The sequence below is a fragment of the Indicator indicator genome, chromosome 5, assembly GCF_027791375.1.
Source record: "Indicator indicator isolate 239-I01 chromosome 5, UM_Iind_1.1, whole genome shotgun sequence".
NCBI lineage: Eukaryota > Metazoa > Chordata > Aves > Piciformes > Indicatoridae > Indicator > Indicator indicator.
In genome coordinates this window covers 1,025,673-1,043,073 of record NC_072014.1, presented here as the reverse complement: position 1 = coordinate 1,043,073, position 17,401 = coordinate 1,025,673, and the positions used below count along the sequence as shown (strand labels likewise).

Genomic DNA, 17,401 nt, shown 5'->3' with positions numbered 1-17,401 from the left:
TGCAGAAAGCTAAATGACTAAGTGCTGTGGAGCGTGGGTACCATCCAGAGCTCTGTCATTAATAGCACTAATAATGCTGCTTATCACTGCCAAGCTCACCAGAAGCAGCAGTCCTGATTTATTCTCCAGCTAATCTTGAAAGCTCTCCTCCGTGCAAGAGACCAACATGATAAAGAGAGCCTGTTGGTAAATGAGCATAATCTAAAGGAATAAATGGCCTTAATATTAGCTGATTAAAAATAACATTAATCAACTTTTCCTTTCAGATCCCAGAAAGTAATGGGCACATTATCACCCATCCTTGGGCAGAGCTTCTCAGCTGAATGCTGCCCAGGGATCAGTCTTCAGCCTGGTCCCCTCAGCAGTTAGCTCGAGCTGTTAGTCAAATGTTGCCCTTAGCTGAGTTGCCAAAGACATACAGTAAATAAATGGATAAATAAATAGATAAATAAATAGTTTGAGGAGTGGCTCAGCCCAAGCAGGCCCTGTCCTCGTGGGCATGTAGTGGGAACGTGGTGGATAAGAAAGTGGCTAGAAGGTCTCACTGCAAGAGTTGTGGTTAACAGCTCAATGTCCATGTGGAGACTAGGATGACAGGATCAGAGGGTATTAGGGGTTGGAAGGGACCTCTGGAGATCTTCCAGTCCAACCCCCCTGCCAGAGCAGGACCAGAGAATCCAGCACAGGTCACAAAGGAACACATCCAGACAGGGCTGGAAAGGCTCCAGAGAAGGAGACTCCATAACCTCTCTGGGCAGCCTGTTCCAGTGCTCTGTCACCCTCACAGTCAAGAAGTTCTTCCTCATGTTTTTCCTCCTGTGCTGCAGTTTATATCTATTGCCCCTTGTCCTATCCCAGGGTGCAACTGAGCAGAGGCTGTCCTTGTCCCCTCTTTCCTGACCCCCAGCCCTCAGCTATTGATAGACATTGATCAGATCCCCTCTCAGTCTTCTCCTCTCCAGACTCACCCTCTCCTCACCAGGCAGTGCTCCAGTCCTTTCAGCATCCTTGGAGCCCTCCCTTGGACTCTCTCCAGCAGATCCCTGTCCCTCCTGAACTGGGGAGCCCAGTTACACAGGAACACATCCAGACTGGGCTGGAAAGGAGACTCCAAAACCTCTCTTGGGCAGCCGGCTCCAGTGCTCTGTCCCATGGCAGGGAGGTTGGAGCAGGTGATGTCTAAGGTCTCTTCCAGCCTAAGCTGTTCTATGATTCTGTGATTTTCATGATCTGGCTCAGCAGGAAATTTAGAAGGAAAAGAATGGATAGGGCACTTAGTGCTGTGGTCTAGGTGATTGGACAGGGCTGGGTGATAGGTTGGACTGGATGATCTTGGAGGTCTCTTCCAACCTGGTTGATTCTATGAGTCTATGAAAAGGGCTAACATTTAGCAGATAATATGAAGGCTGTACAATCCCTGTGACTATTACAAGACAGAATCAACCAGATTGGAAAAGACCTCAGAGATCATCAAGTCCAACCTATTCCCTAATGCCTAACAACTCCTGACAACCAAACCCTGGCTCCAAGTGCCACGTCCAAGCTTTTTCTGAACACCTCCAGGGACAGTGACTCCACCACCTCCCTGGGCAGCACATCCCATGGCCAATTACTCTTTCTGTGAATAAGTTCCTCCTCACCTCCAGCCTAAAAGACCCTGTAAGAAAATCAGATGTTGAGTTCTGTTCCTGCAGTCTGTAATTGCAGACCTACCTTGGTACCCAGGTCCAGCAGACTTTCCTGATCAGGACATATGCCTGAGCCCAGACCACCAAGGGCATAACCAGAACGTATCATGACTGGGTAGTTGATCTTTTCAGCTGCCTTCAGAGCATCTTCAATCTTTAAGGAGAGGGGAATACGTTTCAGAGATAGAATAACAATGAAGATGAATAAAGCCTTCAGCTCTGTTTACACAGTTAACTAGGAAGCCCATCAGGAAGTCACTAAAGCTGTCTGCAGATCAAGTGGAAAGAATAAAAGTCAGCTTTGTGACCTGGCTTTCTCCTGCCAGACAGTAGAGACATGCAACATGGACTCACACAGGTGACTTCTGTCCTTACCTGGTCTGATTTCACAGACTTCAGCAGGGAATAAACCCCTCAGCAGGCACTCTGGTTTAAGAGCTGTGTGGTTTCCTCCAGACTCAAACAGCCCTTCCCCACTGAACCAATCTGTGGTTTTCATTACTTGTGTCATCAAGAAGCCCCTATTGCAGAAAAGATCTGCAGATGCTGGAAGGGGTCCAGGGAAGGGCCATGAGGATGAGCAGGGCGAGGGAGGGGATTCTCCCCCTCTGCTCCACTCTGCTGAGACCACACCTTGAGCTCTGGGTCGAGTTCTGGAGCCTCTATTACAAGAAAGAATCTGGAGGTGCTGGAAGGGGTCCAGAGAAGGGCCATGAGGATGAGCAGAGGGCTGGAGCTGCTCTGCTCTGGAGACAGCCTGAGAGAGTTGGGGTTGTGCAGTGTGGAGAAGAGAAGGCTCCCAGGAGACCTTCTTGTGGCCTTCCAGGATCTGAAGGAGGTTGCAGGAAAGCTGGCAAGGGACTTTTTAGGATCTCAGGTAGTGATAGGACTGGGGGGAATGGAATAAAAATGGAAGTGGGGAGATTCAGGCTGGATGTAAGGAAGAAGTTCTTCCCCATGAGAGTGGTGAGAGCCTGGAATGGGTTGTCCAGGGAGGTGGCTGGGACCCCATCCCTGGAGGTGTTTAAGGCCAGGTTGGATGAGGCTCTGGCCAGCCTGATCTAGTGTAAGGTGTCCCTGCCCATGGCAGGGGGGTTGGAACTGGATGATCCTTGTGGTCCCTTCCAACCCTGACTGATTCTATGATTCTATTCTATGATTCAATCCATGAAGGCCTTAATAAAGAGCCACCAGATCCACAGATCTTGGCCACTTGGAGCACCCTGTGGCTGTGGTCCCTCCTGGTTTGTATTTCAGCTTTGCCAGGCCCCACACTTGTGCAGGAGGGGATTTCATTAAGAGGTATCACAGCATTCCTTCAGAGAGCAGGATCACGGATGACAGGCAAGAGAAGGAAGAGAGCAAGAAAAGATGGAGACAGATTTGCTGATGAGTTTCTGGGCTTTAAAAGATTTGGAGAATGAACCTTTTGGGCTTGGAGAAACTGCCACTTCCAGAATGCAAGCAGAGGTCCCTCCTGGGCACAGAGCTGCCATCACAGGGTCAGAGGATGTTAGAGGCTGGAAGGGACCTCCAGAGATCACCCAGTCCAACCCCCTGCCAGAGCAGCAGCACCCAGGGGAGTCTGCACAGGAATGCATCCAGCTGGGGTTGGAAAGGCTCCACAGAAGGAGACTCCACAACCTCTCTGGGCAGCCTGCTCCAGGGCTCTGGCACCCTCACACCAAAGAAGTTTCTCCTTATGAAACCTTCTCTGTTCTAGTTTGTCTCCATTGGTCCTTGGCTTCTTGCTGTGCAGCACCCAAAAGAGCTTGGCCCCCTCCACCTGACCACCACTGCCACGTTACATATCCTTGTGCTGCAGCACAGAAGTCAGCCCAACCTAATTTGGTTGTCTTGCCAGGGGGTAAATGAGCTTTGGCTTTCTGAGTGCTTCGGAACTCATTCACAGAATCACAGAAACACCAATAAGGTTGGAAAAGACCTCAAGGATCATCAGAGTCCAACCTGTCACTCAGGACCTCATGACCACTAAACCATGGCACCAAGTGCCACCTCCAATCCCCTCCTGAACACCTCCAGGGATGGTGACTGCACTACCTCCCTGGGCAGCACATTCCAACCACTAACAACTCTCTCCATGAAGAACTTTCTCCTCCCCTCCAGCCTAAACCTCCCCTGGTGCAGATGGAGACTGTGTCCTCTTGTTCTGGTGCTGGTTGCCTGGGAGAAGAGACCAAACCTCTCCTGGCTACAACCTACCTTCAGGTAGCTGTTGACAGCAATGAGGTCTCCCCTGAGCCTCCTCTTCTCCAGGCTAAACACCCCCAGCTCCCTCAGCCTCTCCTTGTAGGGTCTGTGTTCGAGGCCTCTCGCCAGCCTCGTTGCCCTTCTCTGGACACCTTCCAGTATCTCAATATCCTTATTTTAAATGATGGGGAACCTACAGCCATGCCTGTGGGGTCCTGAGGAAAGTGTCCAAACTACAGCAGCCACATCTCTATCTGGCTGCCACACCACAAACCCACGAAAGTCAGCAGAGGGATAATGACATCCTCAGACTCCTCTGCCTTACCGATTCCACCGCACAGCTAGGAGCTATCTTTTCATCCAGCTCCCTCAGTTTGCCAGAGAAAAGCTTTCTGTCCTCTGTGGCCATGATGGACTCAACTGAGGTACCCAGCACCTTCACACCATACTTCTGCAGAACTCCTTGCTTGAAGAGTTCCACGCCTGCAGAATAAACAAAAGCACAGTTCTGAATCACAGAATCAATCACAGAAATGTCTGGGTTGGAAGGGACCTCTAAAGCTCATCCAGTCCAACCCCTCTGCAGTCAGCAGGGACATCCCCAACTACATCAGGTTGCCCACAGCCCTGTCCAGCCTCACCTTCAATATCTCAAGGCATGGAGCCTCAACCACCTTCCTGGGCAAGCTCTTCCAGTGTTCCACCACCCTCATGCTGCACAACTTGTTCCTCACATCCAATCTCAATCTGCTCTGCTCTACTTTGAAGCCATTCTCCCTGGTCCTATCCCTGCAGGCCTTTGCAAACAGTCTCTCTGCAACTTTCTTGTAGCCCTTCAGGTCCTGGCAGGTTGCTTTTAGATCTCCCTGGAGCCTTCTCTTCTTCAGAGAAGACTGATGGTAGATGAAGAGGAAAGCACTTCAAAGATATCTGCCTGGCTGACAACTTACCTAGCCTCATCAGCAGTTCATTTCATTATTCCTTGTCAGTATTACAACTCAGAAGAAGGACATGAAAATTTCTGTACTCAAATCTATAAAGCCTGGAATATTATCAGAGTTACTGCCTGGCCATCATCTGCCACACAAACCAAAGCAGTGCAGTTGGAGACTGTTCCATGAAGGTAAATGAAGCTAACTTTCAATCTCTGCCTCAAGGTGTTCTGAATATCCACCAGCCAACTATGCTCACTAAGACTTAAGCTGGAAAGTAGGATATATAGAATTTTCAGGATTGGAAGGAACCTCAAGGAACATCCAGTTCCAACCCCCCTGCCATGGCCAGGGACATCTTACACCACAGCAAGTTGCTCACAGCCACATCCAGCCTGGCTGCAAAAACCTCCAGCCATGAGGCTTCCACCACCTCCCTGAGCAACCTATTCTCACCTCATGGTGAAGAATTTCTTCCTAACATCCAATCTGAATCTCCCCATTCCTAGTTTTGGTCCATTCCCCCCAGTCCTATCACTCAGCTGACACCCTCAAAAGTCCCTCCCCAGCTTTCCTGTAGCCCCCTTCAGATACTGGAAGGCCACAAGAAGGTCTCCTGGGAGCCTTCTCTTCTCCAGATGGCACAACCCCAACTCTCTCAGCCTGTCCTCATAGCAGAGCAGCTCCAGCCCTCTGCTCATCCTCATGGCCCTTCTCTGGACACCTTCCAGCACCTCCATATGAATTCCTGTTCAGTCCCAGAAGCAGCAAGCAGTTGCTATGTTCACCTCTTAACAATAACTCACTCCCTGTCGCTCTCTATCTCTGCCTGTAACCCTTAGTAACCTGTCCAATGCAGCAGGCACATGGGTCTTGACTGTCTGGAGAAATAAAATCTGCTGAACTCGTGGTAAAACCCACAGGGGTGCCTGCAAGGAGTGCCAAGGTGCCAGTGTCATACCACAGTTGAGAGCAGTCTGGCCTCCCATGCCCAGAATTAACCCATCAGGACGCTCTGCCTTGATGACCTCCGTGACAAACTGGGGAGTGATGGGCAGGAAGTAGACAGCATCAGCCTGCTTGAGGCCAGTCTCATTGGTCTGCACTGAAGCAATGTTTGGATTCATCAGGACAGTTTTCACATTTTCCTCCTGGAAAAGGAAAGAAAAAAAAAAAAAAAAAAGATCGGCATTAAAAGTAGGCATGTGTGGAAAATCAGCCACGAGCAGCAGCAACCAGGGCAGATTGGCTTGAACAAGAAATTCAGCACCAGCAAGCCTCCAAGTGCCTGGTTCCATAGGCACTCTCCCATCTCAAGGGATTTCTGGCATCTTAATCATAGAATCAGAGAATCAACCAGGTTAGAAGAGACCTCCAAGCTCATCCAGTCCAACCTATCACCCAGCCCTAAGCAATCAACCAGACCATTGCACTGAGTGCCTCATCCAGGCTTCTCTTGAACATCTCCAGTGATGGTGACTCCACCACCTCCCTGGGCAGCACATCCCAATGGCCAGTCTGGGAAGAACTTCCTCCTAACATGCAGGCTATACCTCCCCTGGCACAGCTTGAGACTGTGTCCCCTCCTTCTGCTGCTGGTTGCCTGGGAGAAGAGCCCAATCCCCACCTGGCTACAACCTCCCTTCAGGGAGTTGCAGAGAGCAATGAGGTCTCCCCTGAGCCTCCTCTTCTGCAGGCTAAACACCCCCAGCTCCCTCAGCCTCTCCTCACAGGGCTGTGCTCCAGACCCCTCCCCAGCTTTGTTGCCCTTCTCTGAACACCTTCCAGTACCTCAATATCTCTCTTGAATTGAGGAGCCCAGAACTGGACACAGCACTCAAGGTGTGGCCTGACCAGTGCTGAGCATAGGGGAGTACATCTTGCACCAGTTCTTTACCTTTCTGCCCCTGCCTGCCTCTGAGTTGAGGGACTGGAGATTCCCACCTGCATTAGAAATTTGGTTGAAATCACTCAACACATTTAGGAGTTACATAGGGGAAGCAGGAATGAACTCCAGCTTAATCATCTCTGTCTTCTCTTTGTCTCAAGTCAGGCTAAAGGTGACAAATCAATTAAAAAAAAACAAACAAACAAGCAAACTAAAATCAAAGAATCTCCAGACAAGGAGACTCCACAACCTCTCTGGGCAGCCTGCTCCAGTGTTCTGACACCCTCACAGGAAAGATTTTCCTCGTGTTGGCTCATGACACTTCAACAGGAGCCAGCAGTGAGCACTTGCAGCCCAGAGAGCCAAGCAGAGCCTGGGCTGCAGCAAGAGAAGTGTGGCCAGCAGGGCCAGGGAGGGGATTCTCCCCCTCTCCTCCACTCTGCTCAGACCACACCTGGAGCTCTGGGTCCAGTTCTGGAGCCTCTGTTCCAGGAAGGATCTGGAGGTGCTGGAAGGTGTCCAGAGAAGGGCCATGAGGATGAGCAGAGGGCTGGAGCTGCTCTGCTCTGGAGACAGGCTGAGAGAGTTGGGGTTGTTCAGTCTGGAGAAGAGAAGGCTCTGAGGAGACCTTCTTGTGGCCTTCCAGGATCTGAAGGGGGCTCCAAGAAAGCTGGGGAGGGACTTTTGAGGGTGTCAAGGAGTGATAGGACTGGGGGGAATGGAGCAAAACTAGAAGTGGGGAGATTCAGATAGGATGTTAGGAAGAAGTTGTTCCCCATGAGGGTGGTGTGACTCTGGCAGAGGTTGCCCAGGGAGGTGATGGAAGCCTCATGGCTGGAGGTTTTTGCAGCCAGGCTGGATGTGGCTGTGAGCAACCTGCTGTAGTGTGAGGTGTCCCTGGCCATGGCATGGGGGTTGGAACTGGATGATCCTTGAGGTCCCTTCCAACCCTGACAATCCTGTGATTCTATGTCTTTGATGGACATTCTTGCAAACACAAATTCACTCACTGGGGTATTCCCAGCTCCCTAAGCCTTCACTCCTGAAAGAGTTGCCAACTTAACTTTCTAGGACTAAATATTAGCAACAGCACTTTTTTTTTTTCCTCCTAATGAATCAACATCCAACAGATGAGGAAGAAGCAGCCCTACATAGCTAAGAAATCCAGCAGTGAGAATCTGCATTGATTACTGATAACAAGACATAAAAAAGGAGGAAGTCTAAGGTGAAAGAAATATCTCTCATCTCCTATTCACTGTCCCTGTTCTCCCCCACCCTTGCTCTGCAGCTTTTCCCTGGCAGCCACTGACCAACCACCTTCTCTCTCTCGCACCACAGTAAACCACTCTGCCAGAGGCAAGGTCAGGCAGTGCTGGAGTGGCTGATTAGATTGCAGATCAGAGCAGCTGGCTGCTGGCCACAGGAAGGGAAAGGGCTCTGTGGGAGGTCAAGCTAGGGAAATTTATCATTTAAAAACCACTTTCTCCCATAAACCAAACCTGAGCTTGAAGGACAAAAGACAAAATGGGTTAGAGATGCTTCCTTTCCACAACACACACCTGGGCACACTGCTGTAAGGTTATGAATCTACTGGGGAAACAAAACTTGGCATCCATCACCTTTAAAAAGTTAATTTCACAGAATCACAGAGTGTTAGGGGCTGGAAGGGACCTCCAAAGCTCATCCAGTCCAACCCCCCTGCCAGAGCAGCAGCACCTAGAGCAGGTCACACAGGAACACATCCAGCTGGGGTTGAATATCTCCAGAGAGGGAGACTCCATAACCCCCCTGGGCAGCCTGGTCCAGGGCTCTGTCACCCTCACAGGGAAAAAATTCTTCCTCCTGTTTCCATGGAACTTTCTCTGCCTCAACTTCCACCACTGCCCCTTGTGCTGGCATTGGGCATCACCCAGCAGAGCCTGGCTCCAGCCTCTGGGCACTCCCCCTGCACATCTTGAGCACCAGCAATGAGGTCACCTCTCAGGCTCCTCCTCTCCAAGCTACAGAGCCCTCAGCTCCCTCAGGCTGTCCTCATCAGGAAGATCTTCCACTGCCTTCAGCATCTTTGTGCCTCTGTGCTGGACTCTCTCAAGCAGTTCCCTCAGGGGCCCAGAACTGGACACAGGATTCCAGATGTGGCCTCAGCAGTGCAGAGAAGAGGGGGAGGAGAACTTCTCTGGACCTTCTGACCACAGCCCTTCTAATCCACCCCAGGATGCCCTTGGCCTTCTTGGCCACCAGAGCTGGCTCATGCTCAATCTCCCATCCACCAGGACCCCCAGGTCCCTTTCCCCTTCCCTGCTCTCCAACAGGTCAGTCCCCATTTAAAGCCTGCCTTGATAGGGTGCTCAAAGTCTTTTGCCTACTAGCCCTGAGAGCAGCCAGCCACTCCTTTGTGCTTGCTTTTGGTGTGCCTTGCAGTGTGTGTCAGTAATTTCAGCTCAGGTGGAGCTGACCATATTCCTTCTCTTCATTTCCATTAAATCTGACATGCCTGGAGTAACCACTCACACATCACAAATACCAAACAGCTTGGAGACTGCAGTGGAAGCCTTGAGAATGCCTCTTTTGGGGAGATAATTCCAAGTGGTTAGCTCACAAAACTCAAACAACAAGTCCACAAACAGAAAGTGGCTGAATTTCCCTCCAGGTGTGTATTCTCAGCAGCTTCCCTGCCCCAGTGATCCCACACTTGGATGATCAGATGTTAAGAAAGGAAGCAAATTAAATGAGATTAGCATTTGCAGAGTACCCTCTCACCTTCATGGCTTTCACAGCCTGGGATCCAGAGTAATCAAATTCCCCTGCCTGACCAATTGAAAGACCCCCAGATCCCAGAATGAGGACTTTGGAGACCTAGAGGTGTCAAAGAGCAGAAAAAGAATCAGTTGTATTGAGGTGGGTAATGAATGAAGAGAGGCTGGGCAGCACCAAACAGCCTCAAATAACAAACCTTAAGCTCTAAAAAGAGAAGAAAATTTACCTCTCAAACCACTTCAGTTCTGCTTCTAAAAGTAATTCTGCTGGGTGTCTGCCATCTCTCCCTGGTTAGAGGAGCCATGGCTTGTGCATAGGGCACAGAATAAATGTCTTTAACTGCATCATGTGCTTAAAGGCAACCATTCCTCACTTTGGCAGCCCACAAACTCCAGCTGCCTTCTGAGATAGCAAAACTCAGCTCACACCAGGAGCTTCAGACTCATTTGCTAAGCAACAGAGCACCAACGTTTTGCTGCTGGCACAAAATCAAGATTATCAGGTCAGGATTATCCCAGGGCACCTGGGGTGCCAGTTTGAAGGAGGAACTTCAGCCTAGTCCCTGACTGCAAAGACTGAAAGGAAAATAAATATTGAAACCATTAACCATATAACCATTGGAAGCAAAAGAAAAACAGTGCTAGGGTCTATAGAATTCATTGCCTTGCTCATGGGGAGACACAGAAGAGCTGCAGAAATTATCCTCTCTCTTTTCTTGTCTCTGCCTCTAGCTGATACTACCTGGTGGCTTCTGCTTTCCTTTTCTGACCTTGGTTGTGGCTGTGCTGTTCTTGGTTGTGGCTAAGTAACTAAGCAGCTACTCTCTGCTTGCTCCCTTCTCTCTTTCCTTTGCCCAAAGGGAAGCTATTGGTAGCCCCCTGGTTTTGTCCAGGGGAGGTCTCTGTGTTGTTTCTGAACTGTGAATATATGTAAATGATGGATATTTTGTACATATTCATTGCATTCCATACTTCTAGCTTGTAGTTCTGCTTGTAAATAGAGCTTCATTTGCTTCCAAAACCTTCTGAGCTGGTCTGGCAACTTATTTTTTGGGGGGTAATTTTTCTCCAAATTAATGTTGGGCTATTTCCTCACCCCCCCACACCTGGTAGCCTGCTGTGGGAGTACCTTTCTTGGGACAGCTGCAAAGAAACCCACATGGCACACCAGATCTCAGAGCCTTCTCAAACGAAAAGGATTTAATAGCACAGGAGAAGCCTCCTTTGGCTTCCACAGGCAGGTTTCTGTGCTGTTTTGCAGGGTGGGTTCAGCAGGAATGAAGAGCTGCTAATAGTAACAAGCATCATACACTGACCTCCACTCTCGATGCTGCCCCTGCAGCCTTGGGCAGGACTGAGGAGATGGTGGTGCCTTTCCCTCTCTTAATAAGTGAAATGAATGAGTCAAACAGGAACTGGGGGAAACAGACACAGGTGATGAGTCACCAAACTGGAACTGAACACACAGAGAGCCAAGAAGGCAAAGCCAAACCATTTGTGGGCTCAGACATCAGATGCAACGCTGCCTTCAGAAGGCAGATTTATGCCATCCACCAGAGGGGATCCTTACCTGAAATGTAAGGCTCTGACCCAGCTCTGACACATCTGACAAAGCTGCATTCAAGCAAGTGAGGTGACAGCAGGAAGAAAACCACATCTCAGTCACATCTGCATGCTCTGCCTGGGTGCAGCTGGCAGGGTAATGACTGAAGGTGCATTCGAAGCTGAAGTGCCACAGGGCACACACTTAGACAGTTCTCAGCAATCATCTGGACTGGGACTGGCTACAGAGCTGGCATCTAAGCAGGGATAGCTAAACACCAGTCATGCTAAATCAGTGCTGCCCTTCCAGACCAGATCCCAGAGGAGCTGTGTGAAGAGTGCTCCCCAGCCAGGCCAGGCAAGGGGAAGCAGCATGACCACAGCTGGTAAGCGGTGGGACAGGCTTTCCACCTCACCTCTCGCTTGCAGAGGCTCTCTGCATCTGGCTGCTGGGAATTCCCTCTGGAGGGAGAACCAGTGGGTCCTGCAAGCCTATCAGGACAGGCATTATGGGATGAAACCCATCATGGACATGGAGAAGACACAGCTGAGGCTTGCTTGGTGCTCTCTGAGACTCAGCAGTCAGTCAGCTGGCCTGGAAACCTCTTGGGATCCAGAGGTTTACTCGCAGGGTTAACCAACACCAGCAAATTAAGACTAAAATGAGCACTTCTCTGTATTTTCCCTCTCCCAAGGAGTCATAACCAGTTTATTTATGTTCAGACAGGCCCTCTGTGCCTCCCCCACCCCTGCTGCTGCTCAGGCAGGCTCTGTGACTGCGCACTCAGTCGTGGAGTTTGTGCCGGGTCACAGCTGGGGGATTAGGATTTCATTTCACTTAGCAGAGCCAGAGTCAGGAACTGTGAATCCATTTGCATAACTCTACAGTAATTAGCAAATTTGAAAGTGGAACTGAAATGTATTAGAAAGTTAATGATTTTATTACAAAGCATCTGGCTTGTTCTTTTTTTTTCCCCTCTTCTGTTTCGATCAAATTTTGTTTCCTTTCTGCGCTCACCCTGGGTACAAGAGATTTGAGCCTGATCCTGCCAAGGCTTAAGCACTTCAGTAACTCTCCACACGGATAATCCCACCAGGCCTCCAAGCATACCCACCACGTGAAGGGGATCAGTGATCCAGAGCACACAGAAGTCAGTAGAAGCCTTGCTGTTGATTGCAATTAGCTGCAGCTCAGGCTAAGCAGACAGAAGCCTGTGCACACCTGGGCCCTCTGTCAAGATCCTGACAGTCCCAAAACCAAGACTGATGACCATCACCAGCTTCTTGTAGCAGCTGATGCACAACTCTGCTCCCTAGGCTGTTTGCAAGCAAGCCCAGAGCAGCCCTCAGACAGTACCTCTGTGTCCCTTGGCCCAGGGTTGGCATCTGGGTAGAACTGTGCTGTGAAAATCGGTCTGGTCTCGTGCATAATGCCCTGCAGGGGAAGAAACAAAGCTCTTAGTCACCTCCTTGCAAGGAAGAAGGAGAAGAGCAAGTCACAGCTTCTCCCTGTAAACTGTGTCCACTTCTGGGTCCCTCAATTTAAGAAGGATATTGAGATGCTGGAGGGTGTCCAGAAAAGGGCAACGAGGCTGGAGAGAGGTCTCGAACACAAACCCTGTGAGGAGAGGCTGAGGGAGCTGGGGGTGTTTAGCCTGGAGAAGAGGAGGCTCAGGGGAGACCTCATTGCTCTCTACAACTCCCTGAAGGGAGGTTGTAGCCAGGAGGGAGTTGGTCTCTTCTCCCAGGCAGCCAGCACCAGAACAAGAGGACACAGTCTCCATCTGCACCAGGGGAGGTTTAGGCTGGAGGGGAGGAGAAAGTTCTTCATGGAGAGAGTTGTTAGTGGTTGGAATGTGCTGCCCAGGGAGGTAGTGGAGTCACCATCCCTAGAATCATAGAATCATAGAATCATAGAATCATAGAATCAAGAAGGCTGGAAGAGACCTCAAAGATCATCGAGTCCAACCTGTCACCCTAAACCTCATGACTATCTAAACCATGGCACCAAGTGCCATGTCCAATCCCCTCTTGAACACCTCCAGGGATGGTGACTCCACCACCTCCCTGGGCAGCACATTCCAATGGCCAACCACTCTCTCCATGAAGAACTTTCTCCTCACCTCCAGACTAAACCTCCCCTGGCGCAGCTTGAGACTGTGTCCTCTTGTTCTGCTGCTGGTTGCCTGGGAGAAGAGCCCAACCCCCACCTGGCTACAACCTCCCTTCAGGGAGTTGTAGACAGCAATGAGGTCTCCCCTGAGCCTCCTCTTCTCCAGGCTAAACAGTCCCAGCTCCCTCAGCCTCTCCTCATAGGGCTTGTGCTCAAGGCCTCTCACCAGCCTCGTTGCCCTTCCCTGGACACGCTCCAGCAATTCAACATCTTTCCTAAACTGAGGGGCCCAGAACTGGACACAGTACTCAATGTGTGGCCTAACCAGTGCTGTGTACAGGGGTACAATGACCTCCCTGCTCCTGCTGGCCACACTATGCCTGATGCAGGCCAGGATGCCATTGGCTCTCTTGGCCACCTGGGCACACTGCTGGCTCATGTTCAGGCGGCTGTCAACCAGTACCCCCAGGTCCCTTTCCACCTGGCTGCTCTCCAGCCACTCTGACCCCAGCCTGTAGCTCTGCATGGGGTTGTTGTGGCCAAAGTGCAGCACCCGGCACTTGGATTTGTTGAATGCCATCCTGTTGGACTCTGCCCATCTGTCCAGCCTGTCAAGGTCCCTCTGCAGAGCCCTTCTACCTTCTAACAGATCCACACCTGCTCCCAGCTTGGTGTCATCTGCAAATTTACTGATGATGGACTCAATCCCCTCATCCAGATCATCAATAAAGATATTGAACAGGATGGGGCCCAGTGCTGATCCCTGGGGGACACCACTAGTGACAGGCTACCAGCTGGATGTGGCACCATTCACCACCACTCTCTGGGCTCGGCCCTCCAGCCAGTTCCTAACCCAGCACAGAGTGCTGCTGTCCAAGCCACAGGCTGACAGCTTGGCCAGGAGTTTGCTGTGGGGGACAGTGTCAAAGGCCTTGCTGAAGTGCAGGTAGACTACATCCACAGCCTTTCCCACGTCCACCAGGCTGGTCACCTGATCATAGAGGTGTTCAAGAGGGGATTGGAGGTGGCACTTGGTGCCATGGTTTAGTGGTCATGAAGTCTTGGGTGACAGGTTGGACTTTGATGATCCTTGAGGTCTTTTCCAACCTTATTGATTCTGTGGTTCTGTGAAACAGTGAGGGCCAAAGGACTGGTGTGGAGACCCCCAGGGGTCAGTGCTGGGTCCAGTCTTGTTCTACATCTTTATCAAGGACATTGATGGCAGGACAGACAGACAGACAAAGAGACAGACAGTGCCTGCTCAGCAAGTTTGCTGACCATACCAAAATGGGAGGCTTGGCTGAGACACCTGAAGAGAGCTGGGCAAAAAGGACATTGAGGGGCTGGAGCCTGTCCAGAAGAGGGCAATGAGGCTTGAGAAGGGTCTGGAACCCCTGGGCTAGAGGAGGGGCTGAGGGAGCTGGGGGTGTTCAGGCTGCAGAAGAGGAGGCTGAGGGAGACCTCATTGCTCTCTGCAGCTCCCTGAAGGGAGGTTGGAGCCAGGAGGGGACAGCCTCTGCTCCTTGGTGGCAAGGGACAGGAGCAGAGGAAATGGTTCCAAGCTGCAGCTGGGGAGGTTGAGGCTGGATGCTAGGAAATATTTCTTGGCAGAGAGGGCTCTCAGCCATTGGAAAGGTCTGCCCAGGGCAGTGCTGGAGTCAGCATCCCTGGAGGTGTTCCAGCAGCCTTGGAGCTGTGCTTAGGGACATGGTTTGGTGCTGACCCTGCAGTGCTGGGTGGAAGGTTGGACTGGATGAGCTTGGAGGGCTCTTCCAACTGGATGTTTGCTGTGATTCTGTGATGTCCATAACTCACTTTAATTACTGACACAGAGCCTGGCACATGATCTCTGCCCTGGGCTGTTTTCAGGGCTGTCATGAAGTGAGGCCACTGCTCTGGACAAACCACAGCTATGAAGGAGCTAAACTGAGCTTGTAGCTTCAGCGGGAGACAGGAAAAACTGACTTCTCATTGGCATGGCCTGATGGCACCAAGCAGCATGATCCACTGGGAGACTAGGCTGTCCCTGGCAGTGCTCATGGCTCCAAATTCCAGGTGCAGGTCAAGAAATGACTCAATAGGAAATCCAGGAAAGTGTTTCTGATACAACTTGCTTCCCTTAGGTATGGACAAAGGAGTCCTAGCAGCTGGTGTGGAGCAACAGTGCCATCCAGAGCTGCAGGGTGGGATGCTAGGATAGGAGAGGGATGAGAGATGAGCTCCTGAGCACAGCAGACACGTTGTGGTGTGAGTTCCTGCCCTCAGACTAAAACAGGCCAGCAGCGTGCCACATGTTCCCTGCAGGCTGATGTCCCCTCCAGTGACACTCAGACCTCTTTTCAAACTTGCTCCATGCCTTGTCAGGGTTTGGAAACCTTTGCTGGCCCTCCCCACTCATGATGGGTCGAGGCCAGTCACAAAAAAATGTTTCTACTTTTTCAAACAGAGGAATGAAAGAGAGTGCAGGGGAGAGCCCATCCAACCCTCTCCTGTTTGTGCATCTCATGCTACAGCAACACTGTTCCTTCTCCCTCCTCTTCCATCTCTGCAGGGTTGGGAGAGTGCTGCTTCTCTGGGGCTCACAGAAATGGGCCTTCAGCTCACACAAACCAATGTCATAATGCTACATCCACAAGATTCATGGCCAGCCTCACCACCTGCTTCATGCAAAAGATTGTCCCCAGTCTCCAGCTAAAGGAAACCTGAGAGACCTGGTGGCAAGAGGGTTGAGTTGCTCAACACTGCTGAAACAAAACCATCTCCAAAACTGAGCCCAAGGAGATCTACATTCCTCACAAGGTGTGTCTCTGTAAGGATACAGAAAGCAGCAACTCACAATCAGCAGTGATTCTAAACCCACCAGCTGCACACCAGGACAGGTTGGGAGGGGATCTGCTGGAAAGCAGCCCCAAGCTGGGGACCTGGGGGTGCTGGTGGACAAGTGCTGCATGGGACAGCAATGTGCCCTGGGGGCCAAGAAGGCCAATGGGGTCCTGGGGGGCATTCAGAGGAGTGTGTCCAGCAGAGCCAGGGAGGTTCTCCTCCCCCTCTCCTCTGCCCTGCTGAGATCTCACCTGGAATATTGCATCCAGGTCTGGGCTCCCCAGTTCAGGAGAGACAGGGATCTGCTGGAGAGAGTCCAAGGGAGGGCTGCAAGGATGCTGAAGGGACTGGAGCACTGCCTGGGGAGGAGAGGCTGAGAGCCCTGGGGGTGTTTAGTGTGGAGAAGAGAAGACTGAGAGGGATCTGATCAATGTCTATCAATAGCTGAGGGCTGGGGGTCAGGAAGGAAGGGGCAGGGACAGGCTTTGCTCAGTTGTGCCCTGGGATAGGACAAGGGGCAAGGGTTGGAATCTCCAGCACAGGAGGTTCCACCTCCACATGAGGAGGAACTTTTTCACTGTGAGGGTGACAGAGCACTGGAGCAGGCTGCCCAGAGAGGTTGTGGAGTCTCCTTGTCTGGAGCCTTTGCAGCCCTGTCTGGATGTGTTCCTGTGTGACCTGTGCTGGATTCTCTGGTCCTGCTCTGGCAGGGGGGTTAGACTTGAAGATCTCCAGAGGTCCCTTCCAGCCCCTAACATCCTCTGAGCCTGTATGATCCTGTGACAAGCCCTGAGAAAACAGCAATGAGTGAGCACTACTGGTGGTAGAAAACCACAGAAGTGAGCAAGGCAACTGCTGAAGGGAAATCAATATGTCAGTGTTGCAATCCCAATCTGGGCTGGGCTGCAGAAGAGTGGTAATGGTTCGCCTCCTTTTGGTCTGGGCCCCAACCAGAGCAGATGGTCAGTTCACCAAGTTTAGTCCTGATAACTAATTGTGATACAAGAGCAATGTTCCAGGAGGTGAGACAAAGCAAGAGAGAGAATCTTTGCTCACTCCAGGCTGCTCTAGGAGGGGGGGGGTGTGTGGGAAGCATGAATCACAGAATCAGTCAGGGTTGGAAGGGACCACAAGGCTCAGCCAGTTCCAACCCCCCTGCCATGGGCAGGGACACCTCACACTAGATCAGGCTGGCCAGAGCCTCATCCAGCCTGGCTGCAAACACCTCCAGGGATGGGACCTCAACCACCTCCCAGGACAACCCATTCCAGGCTCTCACCACTCTCATGGGAAGAACTTCATCCTCACATCCAGTCTGAATCTACCCACTTCCTGCTTTATTCCATTGCCCCCAGTCCTATAGCCCCTGATAGTCTAAAAAGTCCCTCCCCAGCTTTCTTGTAGCCCTCTTCAGAAACTGGAAGGCCACAAGAAGGTCTCCTCAGAGC

At 51.2% G+C, this 17,401-nt stretch overlaps 1 protein-coding gene across 2 annotated transcripts in view; it reads right to left on the bottom strand.

Moving 5' to 3' along the window:
• The window catches only part of CPS1 (carbamoyl-phosphate synthase 1), a 191,361-nt gene that overhangs the window by 134,608 nt on the left and 39,352 nt on the right, over positions 1-17,401 (bottom strand). For both annotated transcript variants that reach the window (XM_054380999.1, XM_054381000.1), the window contains exons 11-16: positions 12,375-12,452; positions 10,792-10,890; positions 9,480-9,575; positions 5,793-5,982; positions 4,225-4,382; positions 1,714-1,842 (exon numbers count right to left, since the gene is read on the bottom strand). In XM_054380999.1, the coding sequence (XP_054236974.1) occupies positions 1,714-1,842; positions 4,225-4,382; positions 5,793-5,982; positions 9,480-9,575; positions 10,792-10,890; positions 12,375-12,452 (750 nt within the window). The remainder of the gene's footprint in view (positions 1-1,713; positions 1,843-4,224; positions 4,383-5,792; positions 5,983-9,479; positions 9,576-10,791; positions 10,891-12,374; positions 12,453-17,401) is intronic.